The 27,369-nt window shown below is 41.7% G+C and overlaps 1 protein-coding gene across 7 annotated transcripts in view; it reads left to right on the top strand.

Moving 5' to 3' along the window:
- disc1 (DISC1 scaffold protein) overlaps positions 1 to 27,369 on the top strand; it is a 57,868-nt gene that overhangs the window by 21,319 nt on the left and 9,180 nt on the right. For 6 of the 7 annotated variants that reach the window (XM_061689889.1, XM_061689891.1, XM_061689892.1 and 3 more), the window contains 5 exons: positions 3,709 to 3,811; positions 6,538 to 6,726; positions 18,604 to 18,664; positions 23,721 to 23,964; positions 25,915 to 25,959. In XM_061689889.1, coding sequence (XP_061545873.1) covers positions 3,709 to 3,811; positions 6,538 to 6,726; positions 18,604 to 18,664; positions 23,721 to 23,964; positions 25,915 to 25,959 — 642 coding nt within the window. The remainder of the gene's footprint in view (positions 1 to 3,708; positions 3,812 to 6,537; positions 6,727 to 18,603; positions 18,665 to 23,720; positions 23,965 to 25,914; positions 25,960 to 27,369) is intronic. The other variant, XM_061689895.1, reaches the window with a different exon arrangement.

The following is a 27,369-nucleotide window of genomic DNA, read 5'->3' on the forward strand; positions in this document are numbered from 1 at the left end:
CGAAATACAATATCCAATATAAGTCTCATGACAGAGGAACACAGGAGTACTGTATATGCCATCCATCCATCCATCCATCCATCCATCCATCCCACACCCCTCCACCCCTCTGTTCCTCCCTTCCTCCCACCCTCTCTCCATCCGTCCGTCCGTCGTCCGTCCACCTCATCCAGAGGGCATCCTAAGCAGATGCCCGAGCCACCTAATCTTGATCCTCTCAATACAGAGGAGCTGCGGCTCGACTGTGACCCCCTCCCAGATGACCATGCTTCTCACCCTATCTCTAAGGCCCGATACACACATAAAGACAATTGGAGACCAATTGGAGACCAACCAAGTCAAATGCCAGACAATCGTATGTCTTATAGGATTATCCTATAATATTATCCTTAGGTCTGATGTGTGTTAAGAGTGCATTCGTTCCAAGTTTAGGGTCCGGAACAGGTTGGGGCCAACAATCTTAAATAATGTACGTGTTCAATATTTAGGACCAAAACTCTTAATGTGTGTGGGGAACGCTGACTTCTCTCAAGTCATCACGCCAAGAATGATGATGTGGAACAGAATGTAGCCAATTAAGGAAGCATCCAAGACTGAGGACCACGCAAGCGACCGTGAATGAAAACAAAATGTCTTACCCGATGTTGTTTTATGTATAAAAGTGTGTTTCTCAGACAGCAAGCTATTTTCAAAAGCAAGTAGATTTTTGAGGACATCACCATTTTACAAGGCACTCGGCTTCGGCAACCTTCCGGAACACTCAGGAAACATTGCCGCGTATCTGGAAGTGTTTCTTATTCTTTGATTTTGTGAGATTACATGTGATCACGCGAGACCTCAAGCTCGACGGTGCAATAGAATCTTTGTGTGTGGTCTCCTGTGTTGAGATTCTCAGAGCACACCACACACGACGACCGAAACTGCTGTGAATGCCCAATTTTTTTTGTCATTATGTGTGGGGTTTGTAGCAGATAAAACATATATATATTTTTTTAATTGAAAAATCTTTGTGTGTGTAACTGGCGGAAGAAACTCATTTAAGCCACTTGTATCAGTGATCTTGTTCTTTCGGTCACAACCCACAGCTGGTGACTATAGGTGAGTGTAGGAGCATACTGTAGATTGATTCTTCCCAGTCACACCTTCCATTTCTCACTATCATTGCCCACGTGAACGTTGAAGTCCCCCAGAAGAATGAGGGAGTCCAAAGCTGGGTCACTTGCTAGCACCCCTCCAAGGATGTTAAGAAAGACGGGTACTCAGAGCTGTTGTTTGGTGCAAAGGTGCAAACAAAAGTCAGGAGCCATTCCCCCCCTGAAGGCGGAGGGAAGCTACCCTCTTGTCTACTGGGGTGAACCCAAATATACAGGCACTGAGCCGGGGGGCAATTAGTATGCCCACACCTGCTTGGCACCTCTCCCAATGGGCAACTTCAGCGTGGAAGAGAGTCCAACCCCTCTCCAGAAGACTGGTACCGGAGCCCAAACTGTGTGTTGAGTTGAGCCCAACTATGTCCAGGCATGTTCTAAGAATAGCTCACCAGTGATGGGACATTGCGATTTATAGAAATAAAGTGTTGCACACTGAAATGTCAGTTTCCTGCAGTGTTAAGTCATTGTTGTTACTTATTGTGAGAAATCGTTAACATTATTAGTGTCTCCACAACAATGAATATCAATTATTATTATTATTATTTTTGAATTGGATATCAAACTGGTAGCGCTTCGCATTAATCAGGACCCAAAAATCACCTTACATTTTAAACAAGGTTGTTTAAGCGTAAAATAAACTTGAAATAACACTTACGGCACAAAAAGAAGCAAAGTGAAAAACTAAAGCAGAGTCCTACGGCACTGTGACAACCTGATGGACTGTGTACAGTAATGTTTGTGGCAACCGTGGGTTTTAAATCACAACCTTTTAAGTCTTGAACACTATCACAGTTTACATTAGAAACAGGACGTCATTAGAAAGCTGTTAGCCTTCTTACATCTTTGTTTATTTTATTATATATTTTTTGAGGACCGGGGTTCAATCCCCGGCACCGCCTGTGTAGAGTTTGCAGGTTCTCCCCGTTTGCAGGTTCTCCCCGTGCCTTGCGTGGGTTTTCTTCCTCCCACATCCCCAAAACATGCAGGAATTGGAGACTCTAAATTGCCCGTAGGTGTGAATGTGTGTTCGAATGGTTGTTTGTTTCTATGTGCCCTGCGATTGGCTGGCAACCAGTTCAGGGTGTACCCCGCCTCCTGCCCGTTGATAGCTGGGATAGGCTCCAGCACGCCCGCGACCCTATTGAGCAGAAGCGGCTCAGAAAATGGATGGATGGATGGATGGATCTTAGTATGCCTACATAACTCACTGGATAACAGAAGTAGCATCTCTTTCGGTACCAGTTATTTATTTATGAGAACTGGTGATGGTAGATCCGACATTTCAGTGCGGTAGTAGCGAGAAAGTCATGCATAACTGTTATTTTTTACTAACAGATTATTTATACCTCCATTGTTAACCTATTTATTGCTGTTAAGTGGTACCTCGTCTACATCATTTCATGAATACCAACTCGAGTCCTTCTTTATGGTTATCAGGCAAGTCTGATCTGTCACAGTTTCACTTTGAGAGTGACCTTGCATGCCCCTCATAGGTTTGCATTTCTCACTTACTGATCTCTATGCTTAATGTGGAAAACACCAGAGGCAGTAAACATTTGCAAAGAGGGATGATTGGACGTTGAAAGGGTGTGGTGCAGTACAAAAGTTGGGGAGCTCTATAAAGACAATTAAAATTTTTCTGTGTTCTTGACAAACTTATCATTAAATGGTTGGTGGTGCTCCCAAAGTTCTTCAGAAGACATTTTTTAAGACTTTCACCGCTGCTGCACTTTGTTGACGTTAAATGATTACCGGTAGTTTATTGGTACACTTCATATTAAAAAATGATTAATTAAAAAACAAATCAGTTTATTAAAAGTATATTTTGCTTTCAAATTTGTCTGTTTTGAAATTAAATCACGAGTGACATAAATTCCCTTTATGATGAAAGCAGCTTCCATTCAATGTAAACTTTAAATAGAATTATGCAAGGCTGGTGGATTTCTATATTTCTGTGTGAAGAAGACTCCCAGGAGATGCTCTGCCTTAGAAAAACAACTTATTTGACAGCCTTTTCAAAGTGTAGCATAAAACTGTGTCAGGTTCAAGAAGGGAACACGAAGGCAAATCCTGCTCCGTCCCTTTGAGTCATGAATATAGTTCCTCAAAAGATGAGAGCTGCGTCATGGGGATTGTATCTGGCTGTCGACTCTACACTGTATAAAAACAGAAATTTAAAGGGCTGATGGAGGCCAGACAGGTTTTATCAGTAGCCATCAGCTTGCAAAAGCTGAGGTGTCATGTCCCGCAGGACATTCAGTGCCTCTGTCCTCTCTGACATTCCTATGGCATCTGCTAAAGCGATTTCACATTTGCACACATCCACATGAAAGGCGGAGAGGTCTTTGTCTTCCTAAAGGTTAGAGACATGTAAAACATCAGGGTCTGCTTTGTATTCAAAGAAGAGGCACCGTAGAAGAACTGAAACGAATTGATGTCTTGTAAGAATTAGTTGCAAAAGAAAATGGAAACAGAGCTGGAAATGAACCGTGCATCCTTGGGATCCATGTGCCTTTTAGTGACTAACCTCCCACTCCCGGCTCTTTTCTTTCTCTAGGTGGTCATGAGTCAGAAGCTGGGTAGCAGCCTCAGGAGGAAAGTCAGCGAGACTGAAACTCAGCTCTTAGCTTTGCATGAAGCCAAACTGGCTGCCATCTCAGGTGACTCCGCCCTTACTCCAATGTACATACATTCTTAATTTACAGTGGAACCTCCACATTTGCCCAAAACAAAAATTGATTATGTATCCATTTATTATGTAATGCAAGACTTCAGCATATCTTATAAGACTACAGCTCAGTGAGCATCTAATTACTTTGTTTAGCCTTTACCAACTCACTTTGGGCAAGAGGCGGGGAAACCCTGGACTTGGACCTGAGCCAATCTCAGGACACATATGGACAAACAACCATTCACGCTCATACCTATTGGCAATCACAGTCTTCAATTAACCTAACATGCATGTTTTTTAGAATGTGGAAGGAAGCCTGACGTACGCGTAGAAAAGTCATGCAAGCATAGAGAACAGAGAATAGAGAACATTCAGTCTCCACCCAGGACGACCCAAACCAGGATTCAAACCCAGAACCTCGCAATTATAAAGCAATGAGTTGACAATAATAATAAAATAACGTAATCTAGGCTGGAAAATTAGCTTTGTATTTTTTATACAAAATTACTCATCTCACAAGCAATAAACTCTCTGCACGTTTGACACCAGTTACATTATAATTCAGAATCAGAATCATCTTTATTTGCCAAGTATGTCAAAAACACACAAGGTAATTTGTCCCCGGTAGTTGTAGCTGCTCTAGTACGACAACAGAGAGTCAATTGATAGAGAACACTTTTGAGACATAAAGACATAAAAAACTCAAGTCACTGAACGATAAAAGGTTACCAGTAATGTGGTAATGCTGGTACAATTTTATTTATTTTTTTGACAATGTGCAAAAATGTGAAGAGTCCTCTAGCAATTAGAGTGGTTTGAAGTGACTAATAGAACAATAGTCCGGTGTAATGACCATTGTGCAAAGGGCACAGAGACGTCAGGAAATGAGCACTGTTTAAAGTGACTAGGAGTGCAATAATCTGGGACAGTGTCGATTGTGTACATGTTGCAGATGCTACTCAGGCACATGAGTGGCCAGTATTGGTATATATATATATGCAAATAGTGCAGTGTGGTGAGACTATTACAGTGAGTGCACGAGTAATTTAGAATTGGCCCGACAGAAATGAGACAACAAACTCAAGACAGAATTGGCACCATGTTGCAGTGGAATTGTAAGTTAACTGCTTAAGAAGCTAATGGCAAGGGGGAAGAAGCTGTTGGAATGGCTGCCTGTTTTAGTTTGCATTGATCAGTAGCGTCTACCTGAGGGAAGGAGCTGAAAGAGGTGGTGACCAGGATTTGGAGGGTCCAAGAGGATTTTGCATGCTCTTTTCTTAGTTCTGGCAGCGTACAAGTCCTTAAAGGTGGGTAGGGGGGTACCGACAATCTTTTCAGCAGTTTTGATTGTCCGTTGCAGTTGGATTTTGTCCTTCTTTGTAGCAGCACCAATTCAGACAATGATGGAAGAACACAGGACTGATTCGATGACTGCTATGTAGAACTGCCTCAACAGCTTCTGTGGCAGGCCGTGCTTCCTCAGAAGCCGCAGGACGTACATCCTCTGCTGGGGCTTTTTGAGGACGGAGTTGATGTTGATCTCCCACTTTAGGTCCTGAGAGACTGTAATTCCCAGGAACTTGAAGGTCTAGATGGTTGACACAGGGCAGTTGGACAGCGTGAGGGGCAGCTGTGCCTCCTTAAGTCCACGATCATCCCTACAGTCTTGAGCGTCTTCAGCTCCAGGTTATATCGGCCGCACAACAGCTCCAGGCACTCCACTTCCTGTCGATATGCAGAATGCAGACTCGTCACCGTCTTTGATGAGGCCGGTGACTGTGGTGTCATCTGCAAACTTCAGGAATTTGACAGCCGGGTGCGTTGTGGTGCAGTCGTTCGTGCAGAAAGAGAAGAGCAGCGGAGAGAGGACACAACCTTGGGGCGACCCGGTGCTGGTGGTGCTTGTAGATGAGGTGGTGTCCCCCAGCCTCACCTGCTGTGTCCTGCCCGTCAGGAAGCTGTAAAGTTCTATCTTTGCTTCGCTGGTCCACTTTTTCAATGTTTTCACCGTAGGCTTCGCGCATTTAAGTTCTTGCCTATATGTCGGTATTAAGCGAATTAAGCAGTGATCAGATGAGCCCATAGCTGCACGAGATATGGCACGGTATGCGTTATTTAGCGTAGTATAGCAGTGGTCTAAAATGTTATTTTCCCTGGTAGGACAGTCGATGTGCTGCTTGTATTTAGGGAGTTTGTGGTTGAGTTTAGCTTTGTTAAAGTCCCCAAGAATAATGAGGGGTGAGTCTGGGTGTTTTCTTTCACTTTCGTTTACTTCTTCAGCAAGCGTTAGCAGTGTGGCATTCGTGATAGCTTGAGGAGGAATGTAAACACTGGCGAGAATGAAAGATGCGAACTCACGAGGAGAGTAGAATGGCTTGCAGTTCAAAAACAGTGACTCTAAATCTGGGCTGCAGTGTGTGCTGAGCTCCGTGACATCAGTACACCATTTTTCGTTGATATAGAAGCATATCCCGCCACCTTTTGTTTTCCCCGATAACTCCCTGATGCGGTTTGCCCGGTGAAGATCGAAGCCCGGAAGCATTAAGCAAAATGAATTCTAAATCCAAACACATCAGAGGATGACCATTGTCCTGGAATGTGCTCAACCTTAAGGGTTTCACTGTACATTCACTTAATTTAATTACACCATTAATATAAGTCACTCATTAATGAGAGGTGTAGGCAATAACGTGTTTTTGTGGCTCACCGCTGCAGGTAACGACTTCAGCAGTGCCAAGGAGCTGAAGGCTGAGATGAAGGCAGTGTTTCAAGAGCAGGAGCGACTGGAGGCTCTGGCCAGCAGGCTGCACAGTCTCAGCTCAGGGAGCAGCCAAGAGCTGGCCAGGATGAAGGAGCAGCAGCAGCAGCTCAGACAGGAGCTTGAGCACAGGGAGGTGCAGCATGGTGAGTCTGTCTGCACTCAGATTAGACTTTTGTCCCCCAGGAGGAAGGCTGTCGCAGGAATAGGAAATAACCAGAGGAAACAATAATCACGCAGATTTAGCCTGTCTTAGAAGACTTTTAAAAGTCAACAAGGCTATGACTCACTTTAAAGACCTACAGCTACTGATTTGCGTAGTTAATTAGGCACTAAGGTCAATTTGCGGTTCTACACAAAGAGAAACAGTCAGAACATACCCTGATAAAAATTTAATGGGTGTGGAAATGCTGATACTCAGGCATTCAAACACATGAGTCCCCATTTTACAAACCCCAATTGCAATGAAGTTGGGACATTGTGTACAATGTAAACAAAAACAGAATACAATGAATTGCAAATCATTTTCAACCATTATTAATTCCTGTAATTTCTGGTAATGCAACTTTTTCCCCCCCAAAAAATCTTAAAAAGTTAACAGCATGCATTATACATAGGTATAGTAAAAGTTAGAAAATTCCTTCACAGTGAAATTTGGTATATGAGATGTGTTTTAGAATAGCCATCAATTAGTTTTAATATGGCGGTACGGTAGTTCTGAAGACCAGGGTTCAATCCCCGGCCCCGCCTGTGTGGAGTTTGCATGTTCCCCCCGTGCCTGCGTGGGTTTTCTCCGGGCACTCCGGTTTCCTCCCACATCCCAAAAACATGCATGGTAGGTTAATTGACAACTCTAAATTGCCCGTCGGTGTAAATGTGAGTGCAAATGGTTGTTTGATTGTATGTGCCCTGCGATTGGCTGGCAACCAGTTCAGGTTGTACCCCGCCTCCTGCCCGATGATGGCTGGGATAGGCTCCAGCACGCCCGCGACCCTAGTGAAGAGAAGCGGCTCAGAATATGGATGGATGGATAGTTTTAAAATCTTATTTATAAGTTTACATCATATTTAGGTTCACATTTAAAATGTTGTAATTCATCTACTCCTTTATTGTATGTAATTACTTAGGCTGTGATGCACGCTGGTGTATGTATAGTTTTGACACTGCAGTATTATTATTTAGGTTTACTTGTTCTTTAGTAATTATGTATGACTGTGGCGGACCCTAGTGTTTAGTTTTAATACTGCGACTTTACAGAGGAAATTTGCAACTTCATGGGAATTGGGGTTTGTACATTTGTTTTTGCAGCACTAACTAGTCGTGTGATTTTTCCTCCGATGGTTTTCTACAAGAGGATCAAATGCAAGATCATGAACACAGAAAACCAATGTTGCGGTAACAATGATGTCATGTTAATGTCATTGCTTTCAAGCAGTTACCAAGCATGCAATTTCCATATGATGATGTTGTCCACAAAACTCCTCACTGCCCCAAGAGGGCATATTTGCAGGGTATATACCAGGTTTACTGCAATTTAAAATCAAGTCCTCAATTATTTATTGGCTTTTCTTCCCCCTGTGGCTCAGTGAGATAATCTCTCAGCATTTTTGAAGGCAATGCAATGTGTCAGGACTACTACAGTTACAAACTACTGAATATTTTTCAATGTAGTCACATTTAGTGTGCACGACCTGAAACTAACTCTTAGAAGCAGAAGTGCCACTGGATGTTTTATCACCGACCTTTTGTTGTTGTTGTCATTTTAACTTTGTTTGTACAGAGTATTTGGTGAAAAGTTGGAATGTTTTTCCCTACTTTCTGTATATTTCAACGCACTTTTCTTCACCAAGTGTATAGACTATTATTACACTAGATTAGATAGATAGATAGATAGATAGATAGATAGATAGATAGATAGATAGATAGATAGATAGATAGATAGATAGATAGATAGGTAGATTGGTAGATTGGTAGATAGATCAATGGATACAAATACAAAGGGCAACCTTGAGGACAGTTAAAAGAAATGTAAATCTAATCCAAACAAGACAACCCTCACCTATGATTAAGATGTGATGGTGCATGTTTGTATATGGTTAGTAATAAAAATAGTCTAATTATTCTACAGCAATATTTGCGCAATTAGTGCAAAGTATAGAATGAAGAATTATAATACACCCAATATATACAGTGTGTGAAACCTTTGATATGCATATATTTATGTATATAAATTACAATAATAATGATAAAATACTAAGAATTAAAGGTTTCTTCGCATGAACACTGAACGTTTGTTGCATTTTTGATAGGAAAAATCCCTTTAGCAATGAAAACAGCTCTTTAAATATGAATAGCGATGTGAATTACTCTTTTAAGAGAGCTCCTCTTTTATGTTGCTCCATGCTGAGACTAGGACATCAATGAATGGTGACTTTTCTCGCAAAGGAACTGAAAATTTGTCATGTCTTTGGGGACTCAAACATCAAATTAGTTTGCATCAGTATTGGCAGCTATTAAGAGGATGTGGGGTGTGAACGATGGAAATACACTTTAGTTTGTGTGAACGAGCCAATTACCTTTGAGTCACACGCTGCCGACGTAACGTATCAGCGCTACAGGAGACCTGAATGTTGCTTAAAACAACCCTCTGGCTTTTTGGAGTGCTAACGAAGAGGTTTGGCCTCTTGGCATTGCATTTTGATGGCACCCACCTGCAGTGCTCCTCCAATCCATCAGTCACAGGCACATCTCTTACATAAAGGTCACGTCACTGTATGAGGCACTGAAATGGGTGCCTAAAGAGGGGGATGGGGAAAGTGATGAGACACTAGTGCAGGTAGTGAAGCTATTGCAGCAACCCCTGTGTGTTCAATCAGCCTTCTAACATCCTCTCTTATCCAGATCATTAGTTACTATAGCCTGGCCATTAGTGTTGAACCATTGTCTGCTCTTGAATGCTTGTCACTAGGGGGCACACTTTCATTGTGACAGCCTCCAATTTCTTTTGTATGGTCCTTGTTTCACATTTTAATTTTAATGATATTTAGTCATTCTAATAGTGACAAGTTGTGGCAATTGAAATTTGCAAATTTTAGCTGCCCAAAGACATTCGCATCCACATCGATGGCGAGACAAAGATTTGACAACCCCAACAATCTATATATCATACGGCTGTATCTTAAATACATGTTGTGCCTCAGTATGCACAATGCAGCACTGAGAGCCACACAAAGAAGGCAAGTAGGATGTTCAGACTCGACAAAGGAATGGGAATCAGGTGGATAACGCGTCACTATGTGGGACGAGGTGACGAGCTAATGATTGGTTTTTTGCCTCGCTCAAATGCTCAAGTGGGCGTACACAATACGGAAGCAGCAGCAATTTCTCAATGTGTTGCTGACACCAAACTAGGGGCTCATTAAACTGTCAGCCGACTTGGTAATACGGGTCTGGCACGCACGAGCAGGAACCTGATAGTCTACAAACAGCACATTACCAGTCTTTGGCTGGAGAGGGTTGAAAATAATTTTTGGACTTTAATGTCAAGGTGGCGGCCGAGATATTTACTGTATTTAGTGTACTCCAATAAGACTCGATATATCTCATTACAATACAAATGGATGTACAGCCTTTAAAGGTCCCATATTTGGGCTATTTCGACCTCTATAGATTGAGTCTCTAACATGGACGAATAAAGTGTCAATTTCACTTCAAAAAAACCCTTGGTTTTGTCATACGAGTGCCCAGAAATGGCCCCTCTGACAGCTACTTCTGTTTGACCAAGGTTTGCATCCGCTTAGTCGCAATTTGGCTAAGACCGCCCCCTTTCCTCTGACTGGTTGCCTCCGTGTAGAAGACCCAACCCTCACTACTTGTGAGACCACATGTGTTTGTTATGTTGACAGCACTGGCTCAAGGGCAGAGAGGTAGGCAGATATCTTTGCTAGTGACATAGATAAGCTGGAGAAATTGGAATGACCTGATTTCAGGCCTCTCGGCCGAAAAACGTCTGAAACTCAGGAATGCACGGGCGATTTTAATTCATATTTCACGTTTATCAAGGCACCTTAGAGCCAATATTACATCCCAAATACTAGAAAAAGTTGTTTTGATAAAACATGGCACCTTCAAAAAGCCCCATAGTCTTATGAAATTATTTCATTTTGTTGAGTGTCTGAGTGATCTTCCCCTTAGTGTTCATGGTGGTGCTTTCAGATTTTGGAGCCATTATGTCCCTAATTGCCATTGGCATGAGGGTCGATGAATACCAAATCCATTATAGTCCGAGGTTTCACTCCCAGCAGAGAGTATAATTTTGGCCCCAAGAGAGATTTAGAGTGATGCTAAATTTGCAAATAAATAATTGAAAGACGGTGGCACGGTGCTCGACTGGTTAGCATATCTGCCTCACAGTTCTGAGGACCGGGGTTCAAATCCCGGCCCCGCCTGTATGGAGTTTGCATGTTCTCCACGTGTCTGCGTGGGTTTTCTCCGGGAACTCTGGTTTCCTCCCACATCCCAAAAACATGCATGGTAGGTTGAATGAAGACTCTAAGTTGCCCGTATGTGTGAATGTGTGTGCGAATGGTTGTTTGTTTGTTTGTTTGTTGCCTTCATGTTTATGTATGTTTGTTTATATGTGCCCTGCGATTGGCTGGCGACCAGTTCAGGGTGTACCCCGCCTCTCGCTGGAAAATAGCTGGGATAGGCTCCAGGACGCCCGCAACCCTTGTGAGGATAAAGCGGTACAGAAAATGGATGGATGGCTAATTGAAAGACTGGACCAGAAGGTTAAGTGACCCCCAGGAGTGTGGACAGTGAGACGTGGAAACGCTGGCTGTGTGTTCAGTTTAATTTACTTAAGTATTCTGGTAATGGTTATTTAATACTGTTCTTAGTATTCCTGTAGTGTTCCTTGGTAAGAATGGAGTCATTTGAGTTGAATTTGATGAAGACATAAACAGTCTTCTCCCAGTGTTTAAAATTCTGTTGCGCATTCAATGAATTGCTTTTCTTCTTCTTAGTCTTCACCAGCTAGTCTTCCTGAACCCTCTCTCCTGAGTCACCTTCATTGTACTTTTTGGATTTTTTTTGGACTCTGGCCAGTCAACTATGTATCCAGTGGAAGTGCACATCCAAATACTGCCACACAGAGTTATTACACAATTCCAATTTTCCTCTTAATGGAGTGCTGATAGTAATGTCGAGGGCATCCGTATATGGTTTATTCATTACCCTGCCACTTTTAGGGTGCTTATATTGAAAACTTGATGGAAGGTATGACAGCACTTCTCCAAAAGAGGCTGGGTATGATTGAGAGTGATAAAGTGGTTAAGTGGACCCGGGAGAGTGTTTCCTGCTTTTTGTTTCTGACGTTCTTTTTGGCATTCTTCATTCTTCCTGTGATTGCTTATGGGATGGGACTTTCCATTGTGTAACATGTCAGATATGTCAATGTTGTGTACCCACAGGAATCACTATAAAAACAAATCCACAACATCTTTTTTTCCACTGCATCGTGAGTTAATTACTAATGAACGGCTAATTGTAAAATCATATATCCATCAGACTGGTATAGTAATTTGTTTATTTATTTATTTAAGTGTCACACAGTGAGCATGAGACTACATTTTGACCGTGTAACATTTGTAGCGCTAGCCTGGATTATGGAGAACGTTTTTACATGTGATCACATTCTCTTTGGCTGTTGTTCTTTTTTCAGAGGTGTGAGCACACCTACACCCTGTGCTTATTATTCTGCTTATTGCACATTGTTCATTTTCCTTCTTTTTAGTGGATTTATATTAGAATTTATATTGTTGTTATTTTTTATTAGTACCATCTATGTTTTATGTTGCACCATCGTACCAAGAAAAAATCCTAGTTGTGAATGTACCATTCACGAACAATGGCGATAAAACGATTCTGATTCAGATTTGAATTCATTGACGATTGCCCCCGATGTGAATGTACCGTCATGGATAGGTGAATATGTACAGTCAGCACCAAACTGTCAGCAAAGTAAGAGATTTCCTCTTAACTGGAATTTTTTTTTTTGTCTGAAGAAAAGATATCCCCAAAAATATATTTATATATGTTAAAGGCTCTTTTCAGAGCACACAAGGGCGCCACACAATCAAACCGTAAATCATGATAAAATAAAATAAAAATGAAAACACAAGAACATCAATGTAAAAAACATTACTAGAAGTAATTGGAAAGGGAATTGAGTATGTTGCACAGGTCAGATGGTAGTGAGCTCCAGAAAAGGGGAACAGTGATGAGGCAGGCAAGCAGGACAGTGAGTTGGAGAGAGGATGAGGATGGATGTGTGTGAGATGTGGTGGTAATCTAATACGACAGGTATGGTGGAGTCAGGTTATGGATGGCCTTGAAAGTAGGCATGAGAGTTTTGAAACATATTCCAAATTTAACTTGTAGCCAGCGGCGCTGTTGTAAGACTAGGGTGATACGGTGGAAGGAGGTGGTTCTTGTAATGAATCAAGCAACTGAATACTGGACCATTTGGGGGACTTTATGTAGGTATTTGGGAGGGAGACCAAAAAGAATGGAATTGCTATGATACATCTGGGAAGTGACCAGGCTGTGAACAAAGAGTTGAATGGGCGAAGGTGATTTATACTGCGGGAAAGGAAGCATTTGGACTCTATGAAGCCATTTATGTGAGCTAGAAATGATAGGTTGCTGTCAAGGATGACACTTAGACTCTTTAACCTGGGAAGCGGGCTAAATGTTGGAAGTGTCTATATGGTAATGGGGAAACTTATTTTTGTTATACAAGTATATATTTGGACCCAAGTGGGAGGATTTCTTTTTTTTATTACATAATCCTTCAAATTAAAAAATGCCCTCGGTGGTGGTAATGACAGCATGTAAAGCATTTAAGGCAGTTGTGCATTGCTAAAATATAAACTGCTTCCATTCATGCACATAGACATGTTTTGGTCAATGACTCCTTTTGGATTCCTTGCGTGCATTCATGCATAGTCCTGCAGTATGTTCTCTGTGCTAGCTGCTGTCTGGGAATTGCAATGCTTTGTGGTCCCAAAGCTGTACACTATCATGGGTTATTGAGTGTGTGTGCAATACCAGCCTGTGCCCCCTTACTTCACTGCCAATGCTGCTGGGCTGCTGCTCCATTCAGATACATCTACACTGTGCATTGTGAGTGTGCGCATAATGCAAAGCGTGTTCGTGTTACCTGCAGCGCTTTGCTCTCAAACAACCTGAGCTGAGCTCAAACACATTCATCACAGCCACTGCCTTCAGCTCAGTTACAAAGACACACAATTGCTCCTTTGCCTTATTATGCACAGGCTTTTGTAACACGCATATCATTGGTGTTGCATTAGCACAGAGACGCCTCTAATTTGTTCGACAACATGGAAGCCCCACAGATGTTAGGTATTGTTAAGAGGCAGTCAGGAAATTACTGTATTATTCATTTTCAATTATGGCGCTATTCAAATGCTCATATAATCCATTGTTTACTTTGTGTATCACTGTGCGATAAATGTGCTCTATTTGATTTGTCTCTATAAATACGACGCATTATAATCTACTTCTTTCATTCATTCATTCATCTTCCGTTCCGATTATCCTCACTAAGGTCGCGGGCGTGCTGGAGCCTATCCCAGCTATCTCCGGGCGAGAGGCGGGGTACACCCTGAACTGGTCGCCAGCCAATCGCAGGGCACATATAAACAAACGACCATTCACAGTCACATTCACACCTACGGGCAATTTAGCGTCTTCAATTAACCTACCCCGCATGTTTGTGGGAGGAAACCGGAGTAACCGGAGAAAACCCACCCAGGCACGGGGAGAACATGCAAACTCCACACAGGCGGGGCCGGGATTTGAACCCCAGTCCTCAGAACTGTGAGGCAGATGTGCTAACCAGTCATCCACTGTACCGCTAATCTACTTTTTAATCAACTTTAAATTCTGTCGAATACAGCTAATTATTTTTTACTGAGCCACTTCAACTAAAAATTAATATTGAAACCTGTCAAAGCAAATGGCTCATTTGGAACATTAAGTGATGCATCATCAGTAGATATGCATTTATTATGATTTATGGCTTTCTGGAGCCAGTCTTTGGGATCTGAAATCATTGTTTGGAGCACCTGCTGAGATCACAGTCACAATGGGAGGTTGAGCTCGGCCTCATATATCAGGGACTACAGCAGTGGCTCCTCTCGTCTTCAATGGCTTTTTAGTACTGGTTTTATTCGCATGGTCTGCCAAATGACAAGGCCTCCTGCAGACTTACAGGAAGTTGTAATATCACCCATTGCTTGGGTTCATTCCGCACAGGGGTAGGTTTTGCTGATGATGCCTGGACCCATTCTATTAGCTTTCTTTCATCTCTAATGCCCACAAAGGCTCACTAGTTTTGCTGGCGGTTGGCATGGCGACAAGATGGCGCGCTGACTCTCGTCAGCATATTACAGGATCAGCATAGGAGGAAATATGAAGTCAGTATACTCATGTCTGCATCACCTAGCTTCATGTCTTGTCTTTTTCTATTGTTTGCAATAAATTATATCGAATTCTGGCTCTTGCTCTTGTTCAAGCCAGAGCCCACTTCGTCATCTCTCATTTGTACATACCTTCATCCATCCAAAGTCAGGCTTAAAGCCCTCCCACCCCATGTATAATTCAGTGGCAATTTATTTTCATGCTACTTAATAAATGAATTGAATGTATGGATGAAAGTTGACATGGGAAACATTTAGGCTGGATACGATACCACACAGCAATTAAAGAGGTGGTAAGTGAGCTGCCTTGTCTACGCACACCATATGAGGAGATTTGGCCACTGTCTCAGGCAAGATCTCTCCCTTTCCCTCTCCACATACATGCAGCGTCCAGAAATAGCCTGGCTATCTGCACTGTGCTTGCACAGGAGTGTGGACCGAAGTGTGTGTGCTTGTCTTTGTGTGTGTTACTCAACCATTTTTCCTTTCTCCCTGTTGTGCCTGCCTGGAGCCTATCTCACCCTGGAGCCGACGCTGTCTAATAACCACCATCGAGACAATAATACAAATTGCATGTCAAACTACAGCATGATTCAGAACACCAATTAGGTTTCTTGTCGCCATACAGACTGGGATCTAAATAGAAGCACTGGTACCTGACCTTCAGTTTACTCTGATAGTAGAATTAGTACATGAAGAATTTCACACAGTGACCTTTTTTTGCAGTCTTGCATACACCGGTGTCAAATTCATTTTAGTTCATGGGCCAAATTCATTCCAGTTTGATCCCAAGTGGGCCGGACCAGTATATTCGTGGCCTTAAACTGTAAGCTATAAATAACGACAATTCATTTTTATTTTATTTTTTTTACCATTTTGTGGGTGCACATAATTGAAACTCCATTTGGGAAAATATTCAGATTTACATATTATTATCTTGTTTCAAATCTTGTTTCAAATCATTTGTTCAGTTTCAAATGTCATAACAAAAATGAGTGCAATTTCAACAATATTAGGAATCGGTTTTCATTAACAGTTGCAACTTACAGATCACAGTAGATCTATAAACAGTATATACCTTTTATAAAACAACTTATTTAGAAATCATTTTAAATTTACATAAATTTCCAGATCCATCTGGAAATCTTGGAAGGCTCAACTGACTCATCACATCATACAAACTAAAGTGGGAACTTTTCCGAATGAAAGTGCAGTTATCCCCCTGCCTTCTAAATGTATACAGGCAGATTGACAGAGTGAAACGAAAGCATGAAGGCAAAATTAGCTGTCTATTAAGGACATACATATCCATAGTAAGTGCAAAACAGAAAGTTAAATTAGCTGCTTATTTAAAAGTCACGAAGTTGACTATTAATGAATCTGTATGAGATTAGCATTAGTCCACATTAACAATTAACAACCCCTCTCTAACTAATAGCATGCATCAATGTAGCTTGTAGACTACTGTATTTTCACGACCATAGGGCGCAACGTATTAAAAGGCGCAGCCTCAGTTATGGGGTCTATTTCCGCATTTAACACATACATAAGGCGCACCGTATTATTGGGCGCAGGCATGGTAAAACATACGCTAGCTTAAAACATACGGTAGCATGCATGCAAGCGAAAACAATGTTTTTAAAAAGGCAGCGGGAGAAAAACTGACTTCGGTTGTACTTTATTGAAGTATTTAACAATGTACTCACGTTATTTTTTTGATCAATCCTCATCCACAAATCCATCAAAGTCCTCATCTTCTGTATTCGAAATAAACAGCTGGGCAAGTTCTCAATCAAACACGGCAGGTTCGAGTCAGTCTCGTTGCCGTGCGAAAGCTCGAACAAGCATCCACAATCCATTCACAAATTGTGGCGTAACTCGCCCGGCGCTGCCTCCTTGTCTTAGTAAAGCTGTTTTCGCCATCTGTCATCCATGGCTCCCATGCCGCTCACTTCCCTGAACGCCCTGTTTACACGGATGTCCAGCGGTTCGTCAGGCCTCCCGGAATGATGGCAAGCTCCGAGTTATTGCACTCAGTCGAATGGTGACTGTAGAGACGCTTTTCCCGGCTGTTCTTTGCTCTTTAATCCATTGCTCGAGTTAGTCTTCCAACTCGGCCCACCTCGCCTTCTTTCCGCGTTTTGTTTTTCTTTTTTTCCCGGGGAAACTCACCTTTGTCTTCTTGACTTGGCGAAGCTCGTTTTCCTGCTTCATCCACTTGCGAACCATGGATTCGTTGATCTTGAATTCTGTCGCGGGTGCTCGATTACTCCGCGTAACTGATAGCTTGCAATTTAAACTGTGTTTAAATTGCAAGTGTGTCTCTTTGTAGGTGCCATTTTCGGGGGTCCTTAGCCGAACCGATGTTGTTTTGCGCAATGCACACCCTGGCGCTATATACCTATGAACTAAACTTGCCAATGCTCGTGGGCCGGTATGGACACCCTGATGGGCCGGTTCTGGGCTGCGGACCATACTTTTGACACCACTGGCATACACTGTAACGTGTAATGTGTACATATTTTTTTCAATTTTTGCGGTTAATGCTATTAAAAATAACACTACAGTATTGTAGTGTTTTAAAATCTGTCCCAAAACATTAAAAAGCAATTTCTCAGTTGTGAAATTTTGTGCTTGCATGCTACATTCCCTCACATCCTGTGCATCTCCTGGGGATAAGCCCCCCATCCATAAAACCTGATTCAGTGAGAGATTGTCTCATGCCATTAACAATCATTAAAAGTCAATAACAGAAATGTAGTCAAATGCCGAACTCAACCCTCATGTCAATAAAGTTCTGATAAATTAAAAGTTCAAAATAAAGGTGAATGTGTTTCAAGTACAAAGGGTAGTCCATGAAACAAACTATATATTTATGGCAACTGGGCTCACACTAGATTAGAATCATTCTTATATCTTCATATCAAGCCTTTTATTGGACATGAACAAAATATATAAATCAGGAGTATTTTCCAATAAACCCTTCACAGAGAGAGAGCAATTTGATATAAGTGCATCCCATTGTGTTTAAAGATGTGCTGCTGCAGGGGGCATATTTTCATGTTTCATACATGAGCTCATTAACAGCGCTCGGATTGCCTTCGCGTTCATCCTATCTCCTAACTAACGCTCAGCCAACCGGCGTCTGCGTCCTCAGGCACAACTCAAAGCTGGCAGGGGGCTACAGGAAACAAGATGCGCTTGCCGTCCAGCTTAAAGCCCTGCAGAAAGACTGGTGCGATTATAAGGACATATAATATACCTGAAAACATCTTCTCTTGCCTTCTAGCCATCTCAAGATTGAGTGCATATTTTGTGTGCTCATCTTGAAACAAAGACAACTAATCTTCTTTTGTTCTCTCAAACAATAGCCTCAGCAACTGTGATGATCTACAATATACTTCAGGACAGTTTCTTGTAATTATATTAGAGTTGTGATTGGTTGCTAGACACCCTGACACCTGTGTAGCAACTTAAATAAATTGAGTGCTATTTTCTTCCTGTCTTCTCTCCATGTAGAAAACCAGCTGAAAGACAATGCCGTCAAGTATAGTGAGCTATTGGAGGACAGGTTGCGCAGGTAAGTTGTTTGCCAATTTTGTTGTTGTTATGTTAGCACATACAGTACATGGTAGCCCTCTTTTCAACAGGAGTTGGGAAAAATGAAGACAAACAGAACAACCTTCCCCAAGGACTCACCTCCATTGTCCTAATCAGCTCATCCACCATTTCATGCTGTCACACCTTTTCTCAGGCGATTTGTTTCCCAGAGCCTTTCTCACTTATCTCTGTCTCGCAAATGAGTTATTCGACAGCTTCTACGCCCCCTTCTACAGATTTCCTTTACCTTAATTACAATATGTACCTCAGAAAAGATCAGTTTAGAACTTTTCTCTCCTGTCCAGAACCAGTTTTGGGCAAAGTGAACATCCATCCAGTCTCAGTACCGCTTATCCTGTTTAGGGTCACAGGGCGCTGGGGCCTATTCCAGCTGACTACAGGCAAAAGGCTGACTACATCCTGAACTGGTTGCCATCACAGGGGACATATAGACACGGACAACCATTCGCACTCAGATTCACACCGTCGCTGAGTGGGAACTGAACCCACGGTGCCCACACCAAAGTCAGGCGAATGTACCACTACACCATTAGTGACTGCAAAATGAACATTAAATCCATCCATCCATCCATTTTCTGAGCCGCTTATCCTCACGGGTCGCGGGAGTGCTGGAGCCTATCCCAGCTATCAACGGGCAGGAGGCGGGATACACCCTGAACTGGTTGCCAGCCAATCGCAGGTCACATATAAACAAACAACCATTCACACTCACATTGACACCTACGGGAAATTTAGAGTCTTCAATTAACCTACCATGCATGAGTGCCCGGAGAAAATCCACACAGGCACAGGGAGAACATGCGGTCCTCAGAACTGTGAGGCAGACACTCTAACCAGTCATCCACCGTGCCAACATTAAATCCATCTTCCATTTTTTATTACGGTTGTCCTCATCGGGTCACGGGTGCGCTGATGCATGAGCTGACTTTGGGTGAGAGGCAGGGTACACCCTGGATTGGTCGCCAGTCACTTGCAGGGCACATATAGACAACCAACCATTCACAGTCACATTCATAACTATGGACATTCAGTGAAGCCAACATGCGTGTTTTTGAAATGTGGGAGGAAGCCGGGGTACCAGGAAAAAAAATAAACATACAAAGCATGGGGAGAACATGGAAACAGGTGTATCATGCTTCCTAAATCAATACTCTGTATGATATTTAACCTGCTTTCATGTCCATCTACTATACTAGCATCCTAGCAAGGACAGTTCAGCCGTATCGCTGATGTTGCTTTGTGCAACCACGGTGTCCTTGCAAACATAAGATACAAATGCACAATTTCATTTAAATTAAATAATATCTTTCAGAAAATTAATGATGATGGATGGATGAAACCGCATTTGCATTTCAAATTCACTGCCACGTCTAACTTATATTAGGCTTAAAGTCAATTCCCAGTGATGTATATTTCAATAACATTGAATGGATTACAAAATATTGCTAAAATAGGATTTCCTTAACCGCATAAGAGAGGTGGCAAGATAAAATATGTTGCTAAGCACGAGCTCGGAATTAGGATTATATTGTGTCTGTTAGTGTGATCTTATTAAATTTAATACACATTTTCATGATTAATTCCCCAGACAATGGCTTACATCTTTTAAAGGCAGCAAGCCTGTCACTTTCTTACACTTTTCTCTTGCTCAAGAATGTGCTCCAGGCAAGGCCCAGTCGATTCTTTGTCCTCCCGTGTGGAACAGTAACACATATTTTGCTGGACCAAACGTGCAGTGCCTAACCCCACATACATAAAGTATACACATGCATCCATCATCCATTGTAAATGTTACCAGTCTGCTTTAATGTATATCACTGGTGATGGAGTGCTGCAGTGACGGGAGGTGAGATGGAGGGACTTTTGGGGGGAGGGAGAAATATATAAGTGCCGGTGAGATGTCTGGTCTCCGCGGTGACAAATGCTTTTGGAAAAAAAGCAATTATCTCTTCCTCGCTAAAGACTAAAACCGGATGTCAAAGCTTCACCGATCTTGTAAATGTGTCACCAGGGCAAGAAGATTGTGTTCAGAGGACCAAGTCAGTCATTAGATTTGGGTGCCATTTATCTTTTTTGTGGTATACCTGTAATGCAAATGATATACAAAATACAAAGGCTATTAAAACAGTAAAAAAATAAAACATGCCTTTTGTGTCCAAGCTAAGAGCGTTCTGGGAGCATCCAAGCAGCATCTGTCAAGTGTGAATTGTGTTGAACAGAGCAACCCTGGTTGCTCGGCTGGCTGCTTTAAAAACCTCCCCAGAAATCAAGCCACCCACCTCACAAAGTGTTCAGTGCGCCATGCATCATCCATCACACTCCTTTCAATCGTCACCGCCTTGGTTCTCACCATGTTATTACCACCTCTGCTTAGCGGGTGCTATGTGAGATGTTGACACAATAAGGTCTCCCATTCCTTACTAATTAACAAATTTGAATGCACTTTATGGATTTTGTAAAAGGAAGGGTGTGTCTGTATGAACTGTATACAGTGGAACCTAGGTTTACAACGATCCGTTTATGAACAATTTTTTAAAAGAAAAATGACCTCGGGTTAGACACTGTTCGTGGTTTACGAACAGTCTTGGCATGGCTGCGGAAGGCTCCGAATGTTGTGCTTTTTCTCGCCCTACATACTGTAAACCTCATTGGCTCCGTGCTTCACAGACTATTTATTTTTAACCACACCACGCTCAAAATATGGTAAATATAATGGTCGTTCTGTGTCTGGAACGGATTAATTGCATTTCCATTTGTTTTAATGGGAAACATTACCTGGATTGATGTGTCCTAGTTTATTTACAGTCCTGATGTGCTGGGAAGAATTCATTCCAAGCATTGGCTCTCGCAAAAACTCCACAACATTAATCCTCCGATCTTTTTGCATTAGCGATAAGATGGAAGATAGTTTCTTTTTTCGTGGCCTGAGACTTAAAGATGTAAGTCGCCATTCGGCTATTCCCTGTAGGGCGGTCTTGGAGTCCCGCTGCAAGCTGGGCAAGAACACAGCTCCTCCTTTCCATAGTTCAAGTCACAATCGTTCCTCTGTAGCTGGGTGAGTGTGGTGACTATATAGCTAAATATCTTAAAACCAGCAGTCACAGTGAAAGGACATTTTTTGATCGATGTGGCCAACTTTGACATTTTGAGAATTTCGGAATAATTCCCCACATTGAATTATTTGTGTGTGCATACCTCTTCAACAGAGGTAAAATAACAACAATGGCATGGCTCAATGGGTGCAGCCCACTTTAACACAATTGTGAAGAAGCAGTGCTGAGTGCTGAAATGCTGAGTGCAGGACTATTGGGATGAGCGGTTTTCCTATCACCGGTGCGCCAAAATGAAGGTTACACAAGGGTTGATGGGCAGGACACTGGCAGGGCACAGAGCTGGCAAAATTTTCAGGCAGGAGATGAGCTGGAAAAAAAGAGTGGAATTCCATTTTCAGGAGCTTCATTACTGCCGAAGAGCACGAAATAGGGGGAGACATTTCAGTGTCTGCATACATTTTGCTTTAGAATTTGTCTCTGTATTATAATGATGATGGAGTTATTTCCAAAATGTTACTGTTATGAAAATACAAACTAGCATTAAAGTTTGTTCGTTTAGAGAAGACATCTTTTTGTCTTTTTGTATTATCATTTTGACTCTGACTGTTTGTGACAGGGCTGAAAATAGAAAGGGGTTCATTGAAATGGAGGACATTTCCACTGGCATGATGTTTTGAAGCATCACAAAGTTACATTTCTCTCCACATCTTGTCACCTTTCATTTGTTTCTTGCACATGATGGAATCCTAGAAAGGTTGTTTTTCAGTGTGACATTCTTCCATTCTGTTTCAAGTGAGATTAAAAACTAGAGAGAAACAAGGACAATACATTTGGTTGGCAAAATGTCACCTGCCGCCACACATCTTTGGAAATGATGCATTACATAAAGGTCAGGAAAAGACAAAGAGCCAAAAAAAGAAAAAGCTCATAAAAAGGTCAGAGATCTGAGGTGAATCATTTATGGATTATTTTCATTGATAGAAATGTAGCTTTAAAAGTTTAATGCAAATCTCCGATTGATGGATCACCCTAATCAACACCAAGATGGTGCTGTAGACAAAACTCATACATAGAAATAAAGTTAGGAAAGATGATGTCTTTTAAAGTACCCAGCTCAACGTGACTTTAATGAGGACAAGTGGAATAGAAAATGGATGGAAGCATGTTTATTAAAGTGACTAGATTAGATTTCTTGCTGTAATAGGCTTTGCTTCCACACAGGAAAGCACAGCAGTTGATCAATTACTATTGATCAACTACTGAATTACTTTTATGTGCTTGATGTCACAGCACACCAGGACCGTGTACAGTGGTGCCTTGAGATACGGGTACCTGACTTATGAGTTTTTCAAGATAGTAGCCGATTTTTTGCTTTGAATTGCAAGTAAATATTTGAGATTATGAACGTTGTACGGTGGCTGTGAGTTCAACTCAACTAACTTTATAACAAGTAGCAGTTTGGCAGATGGGGAACAATTCAAAATTGTGTGCAGCGGCACACTGAGGATTTTTGACCGACTTCATGTTTATTCGTACATCAGTGAGCGTACGGAAAATGGATGGATGGATGATGTATTGTACTGCCCCCAGGTGGCCAAGGGGAAAGTTGATTTGAGATACAAGTGTTTTGGGTTATGAACAAAATAAACTCTTACCTGAATCTCAAGGCAGCGCTCTGTGTCTCCTTTTCACCAAATAACAGAGGACAGACTTCCCCCCCAAAAATCAATGCAAAAGTGAATTTGCGAATGTGCACAGGCTCAGTGTATTTTTTAGTCTTAGAAAATACAATTTACTTTGCAATGATAAGAATAATAATACTGCTATTTCTTATATGAGCAAGAAGCACCTGTGGCTTGTTTTTTTTTGTCATCATGCTTGCATGAAAATGCTGAAAGAAAACATAATTTTGTCTCAGGTCAGCATATATTGTCATATTTTCCCATTTTCATATGACATTAGCTGTAGCTGCTCAGGCTTGGAGCGGATTTGGGAGGCCGACCTGGAGGCGTGTCACTTGTTCTTACGAGGCTTGCAGCTACGGATATCCATCTGCAGTGGAGCGGACGTGGACGACCATCTCACCACAACTGGCTATGCTTCAACTCAAATGTGCCCCAAAGAGGAAGAAGACTGCGCCATGTTGACTGCTTTAGGCGGCCGCTGGTGTTCCGAGGCCAATTTACAGAACTCTGAGTTCACCAAGGTAACACAGCCTCTACATTTCTTAACAACAAAATGTATTATTAACTACTGTATACAGTATGTAATGCCTGTGTTTACATGCGGTGCCACGCATGTAAAATGAGATTTACATCTCAAAACCATGGCCCTTTGTGACGTTTCAGCTTTTGCAGGTTCCTTACACACATGCTTTCCTCTAAAAGGTCAAATGAGGTTTCACTTTCACCATTTGTTGGGCAAAACATTCGCTAATTTTGTAGGGCAACAGTAAGATGAGCACACAGTGTCATCAGTGTTTGCGCCGTGGAAGAAAAAAGACATTTGAGAGGCAACCATATGGACACATTGCCCTTCATTCTACAGATTCTGCCATTTGTTCATGACCACGTGCGTTGTTAGTGAGATGCATGAGGCGTGTGCACGGGTGCTATTTGACCAGTGATTTGAAGCCGCTGCTCCAGGGCAGAGCCCGAATCATTCACTCCTCTCCTCACACTTGCCTCCACCCACGAAGTCTGACAGTCTCGTCTGAGATAAGAACAAAGTCAACATAGCCAGCAGGCATCAAAATAAGAAGAAGAAAAAAGGGAGCACTTGCCAGACATGTTTTTGCAAAGCTATATTTGTTATATTGGCTCCCAGAAATGTAATGTTTGCAGTTTTTCAGCAGCAGCTCACATTCTGAATTTCACATTGCTTATCTCAACATGAGTTGCTCAGACTGTAACAAGTTTGTCAGTTTTGCCACTGAGAACTTGGGATGGGCATAATCAGTTAATTCCTTAATTGGTCATTGAAAATAGTACTTTAAAAATGGCATTGAAATTGACAAATGAATCGTGAATTGTGCCTATAGTTGATATAGGAAATCTAGTCCACCTTCACAGTTTTGTCATGTTTTGCCCTCCCATTAGGTTGTAGCTTATAACGGTCCTGCTTTGCACGAACCTACATCTACATTTTGCACCGGTGTCCTCTTTACCTGCTCTGTCTGATTGCATTATGTGAACCGCACAAATCTACTTTCTGCTTTCCTTTTGTTTCTCTCTGCTTTTGTTTCCCTGCTAAAGTCTAGCCTGTCCTAACATTTCTCCAAGAAGTCAAAGGTGAGAGAGCCAACCAAGCTGTGCACGGTTCACTCCTCAATCTTCTATGATGGAAACATCCAAGTTATAAGCAGGATTTATTTTGTATAGTTGCACAATCTAAAGCAAAATACATAACCATTTATTTCATGTATGTTTAATTCTGTTCCTACTGTTTGACTGCATTGACAACACATGAATAACACAAACGACTAGAGCTGATACTTTATTACAGCCATTTTAGACCCAAGAAAATAATAACTGTCTCTGTAATTTTTATTCAGTTGACATGTTTTCAAAGCTGCAGACAACTAGTCTCATCAGTTGAGTCCCACAAAAACAGTATGTGACAGATTGATTACGTTGCTGGGGGATAAGATATAATGAATGAAATCAGCTGGTGGGGTGACAGCAAAATTACTGTTTTACTCTAAAAAGAAATGGAATGCCATAAATTGGTGTTACGATATTAAACCGCTACGCCCAAAAATGTGATGGCTGCCTGTATATGGGAAAGTTTCAGGAAAGTGCAGGTGAACTTCACTCATGTTTATTGAAAAACATAACCTAAATAACTGCACAACTTTTTAATTAAAACTTATAATTGAACCTTTGCTTATACGTGTACATATGAGCATATAACCTGAAGCCACAAACAATATGTTGGCCTGCACTAGATAATTAACTCACTTTGAATACTAACAAAGGAATCTGCTGTCATTTAGTCTGTTGTTCTCTCGTCACATTTGCTGATGAATAATTCCAGCATCATTACAATGTTGCTGCTGCTCACATATAGGAGACAACCGATGTAAATTGCATTTTTAATAATTCATGAGCCGATTTACGTTTGTGTGGCTTCAACAAATGTTTCCCTTTTTTTGCAGAAATTGGAGGAGTTTTTGTTCTGCATGGAGGATAATAGCCCACAGGTTAGTCATGTTAATACCGTCACTGTGTGCCTGAATGTTCTCACTGTAATTTAAGTGTCACTTTTATTAATGTTGGTGTGCTGGGACACAGAACAATCCATTAGTTGACCTTGACTCAAACATGACCTCAGATGCATTTTCGACTGATCAATAGTGATCTGCATGTGAACGCTCTCTCTTTTACAGATTTACAAACTTGTATTCAACATTTTTATCATGCCCCTATTTGAAATACTTAGATGGATGCTGATGCTCATTTACAGCTGCTGTACAGGAATGTGAATTGTTGTGCAGATAATGCAGTTTATAGATGAAAAATCTGTTAGAATTAACTGGTCTTGGACAGTTACTAAGACTGGACCTAAATGCTGATGTATTTAAAATACAACACTTGTGCTTATTTTTTATTTACACTTTCACTGGGCATTGATGTAATGATAAATCCATTGTTATGATTGATTGGCATTTCAAATATTTTATTTTATCTTAATTAATTAAGATAAATTAATTAATTTTATCTTAATTATCTAAATGAAAAAGGCAAATAAACAGCTTGTTTGGAATGATTTGCCTCCGCCAGCTAGATTTGAAACACAGTAGCTATTAGAAAACAAGTTCATATGAATGCATAAAGGCAAAACAAACTGTGAGTCCCATTAGTGAGTGAAAAAATTAGATGCTAACTTCATCCTGGTGGTGTTGACGACATTACTGTGGCTTTGTGGCAGAGCTGAATTCTCTGGCAAGAACACATTCTGACCTCTTTCTCCTTTCCGTAATGACTTTAAGTAAATGATTTCCACTTAGCTGCTGCCAAGCTGCTGGCCCGCTGGCCCAATGGAGATTGATTTGTGTGTGCGTGTGTGTGTTTCAGCACTACTCAATTTCCTTCTAATGTCTTCTAATTGTTCTTTTATCCTCTCAAGGTTCTTTTAGTACCCTCCTCATTCTGCATGGCAGCGGAAAACTAGTATGTAGTGACCATTTGCTCTGATGGGATTCTGGGTTTACACATCCAAGTGATGCACTTTTAATTATTAACAAATCATTACGGTATTGTTGGATAGCGACCAGTCCGGGGTGTAGTCTGCCTCCTGCCCAAAGACAGCTTGGATAGGTATCGACTCACCCCCGACCCTAATGAGAATAAGCCATATTGAAAATAGATAAGTGGTGGACGACTAGTTAGCACATCTGCCTCACAGTTCTGAGGACCCGGGTTCAAATCCGGCCTCAGCTGTGTGGAGTTTGCATGTTCTCCCCGTGCCTGCGTGGGTTTTCTCCGGGTACTCCGGTTTCCTCCCACATCCCAAAAACGTGCATGGTGGGTTAATTGACAACTCAAATTGCCCGTAGGTGTGAATGTGAGTGCGAGTGTTTGTTTGTCTATATGTGACCTGCGATTGGCTG

This window comes from Phycodurus eques, chromosome 11 (assembly GCF_024500275.1).
Source record: "Phycodurus eques isolate BA_2022a chromosome 11, UOR_Pequ_1.1, whole genome shotgun sequence".
NCBI lineage: Eukaryota > Metazoa > Chordata > Actinopteri > Syngnathiformes > Syngnathidae > Phycodurus > Phycodurus eques.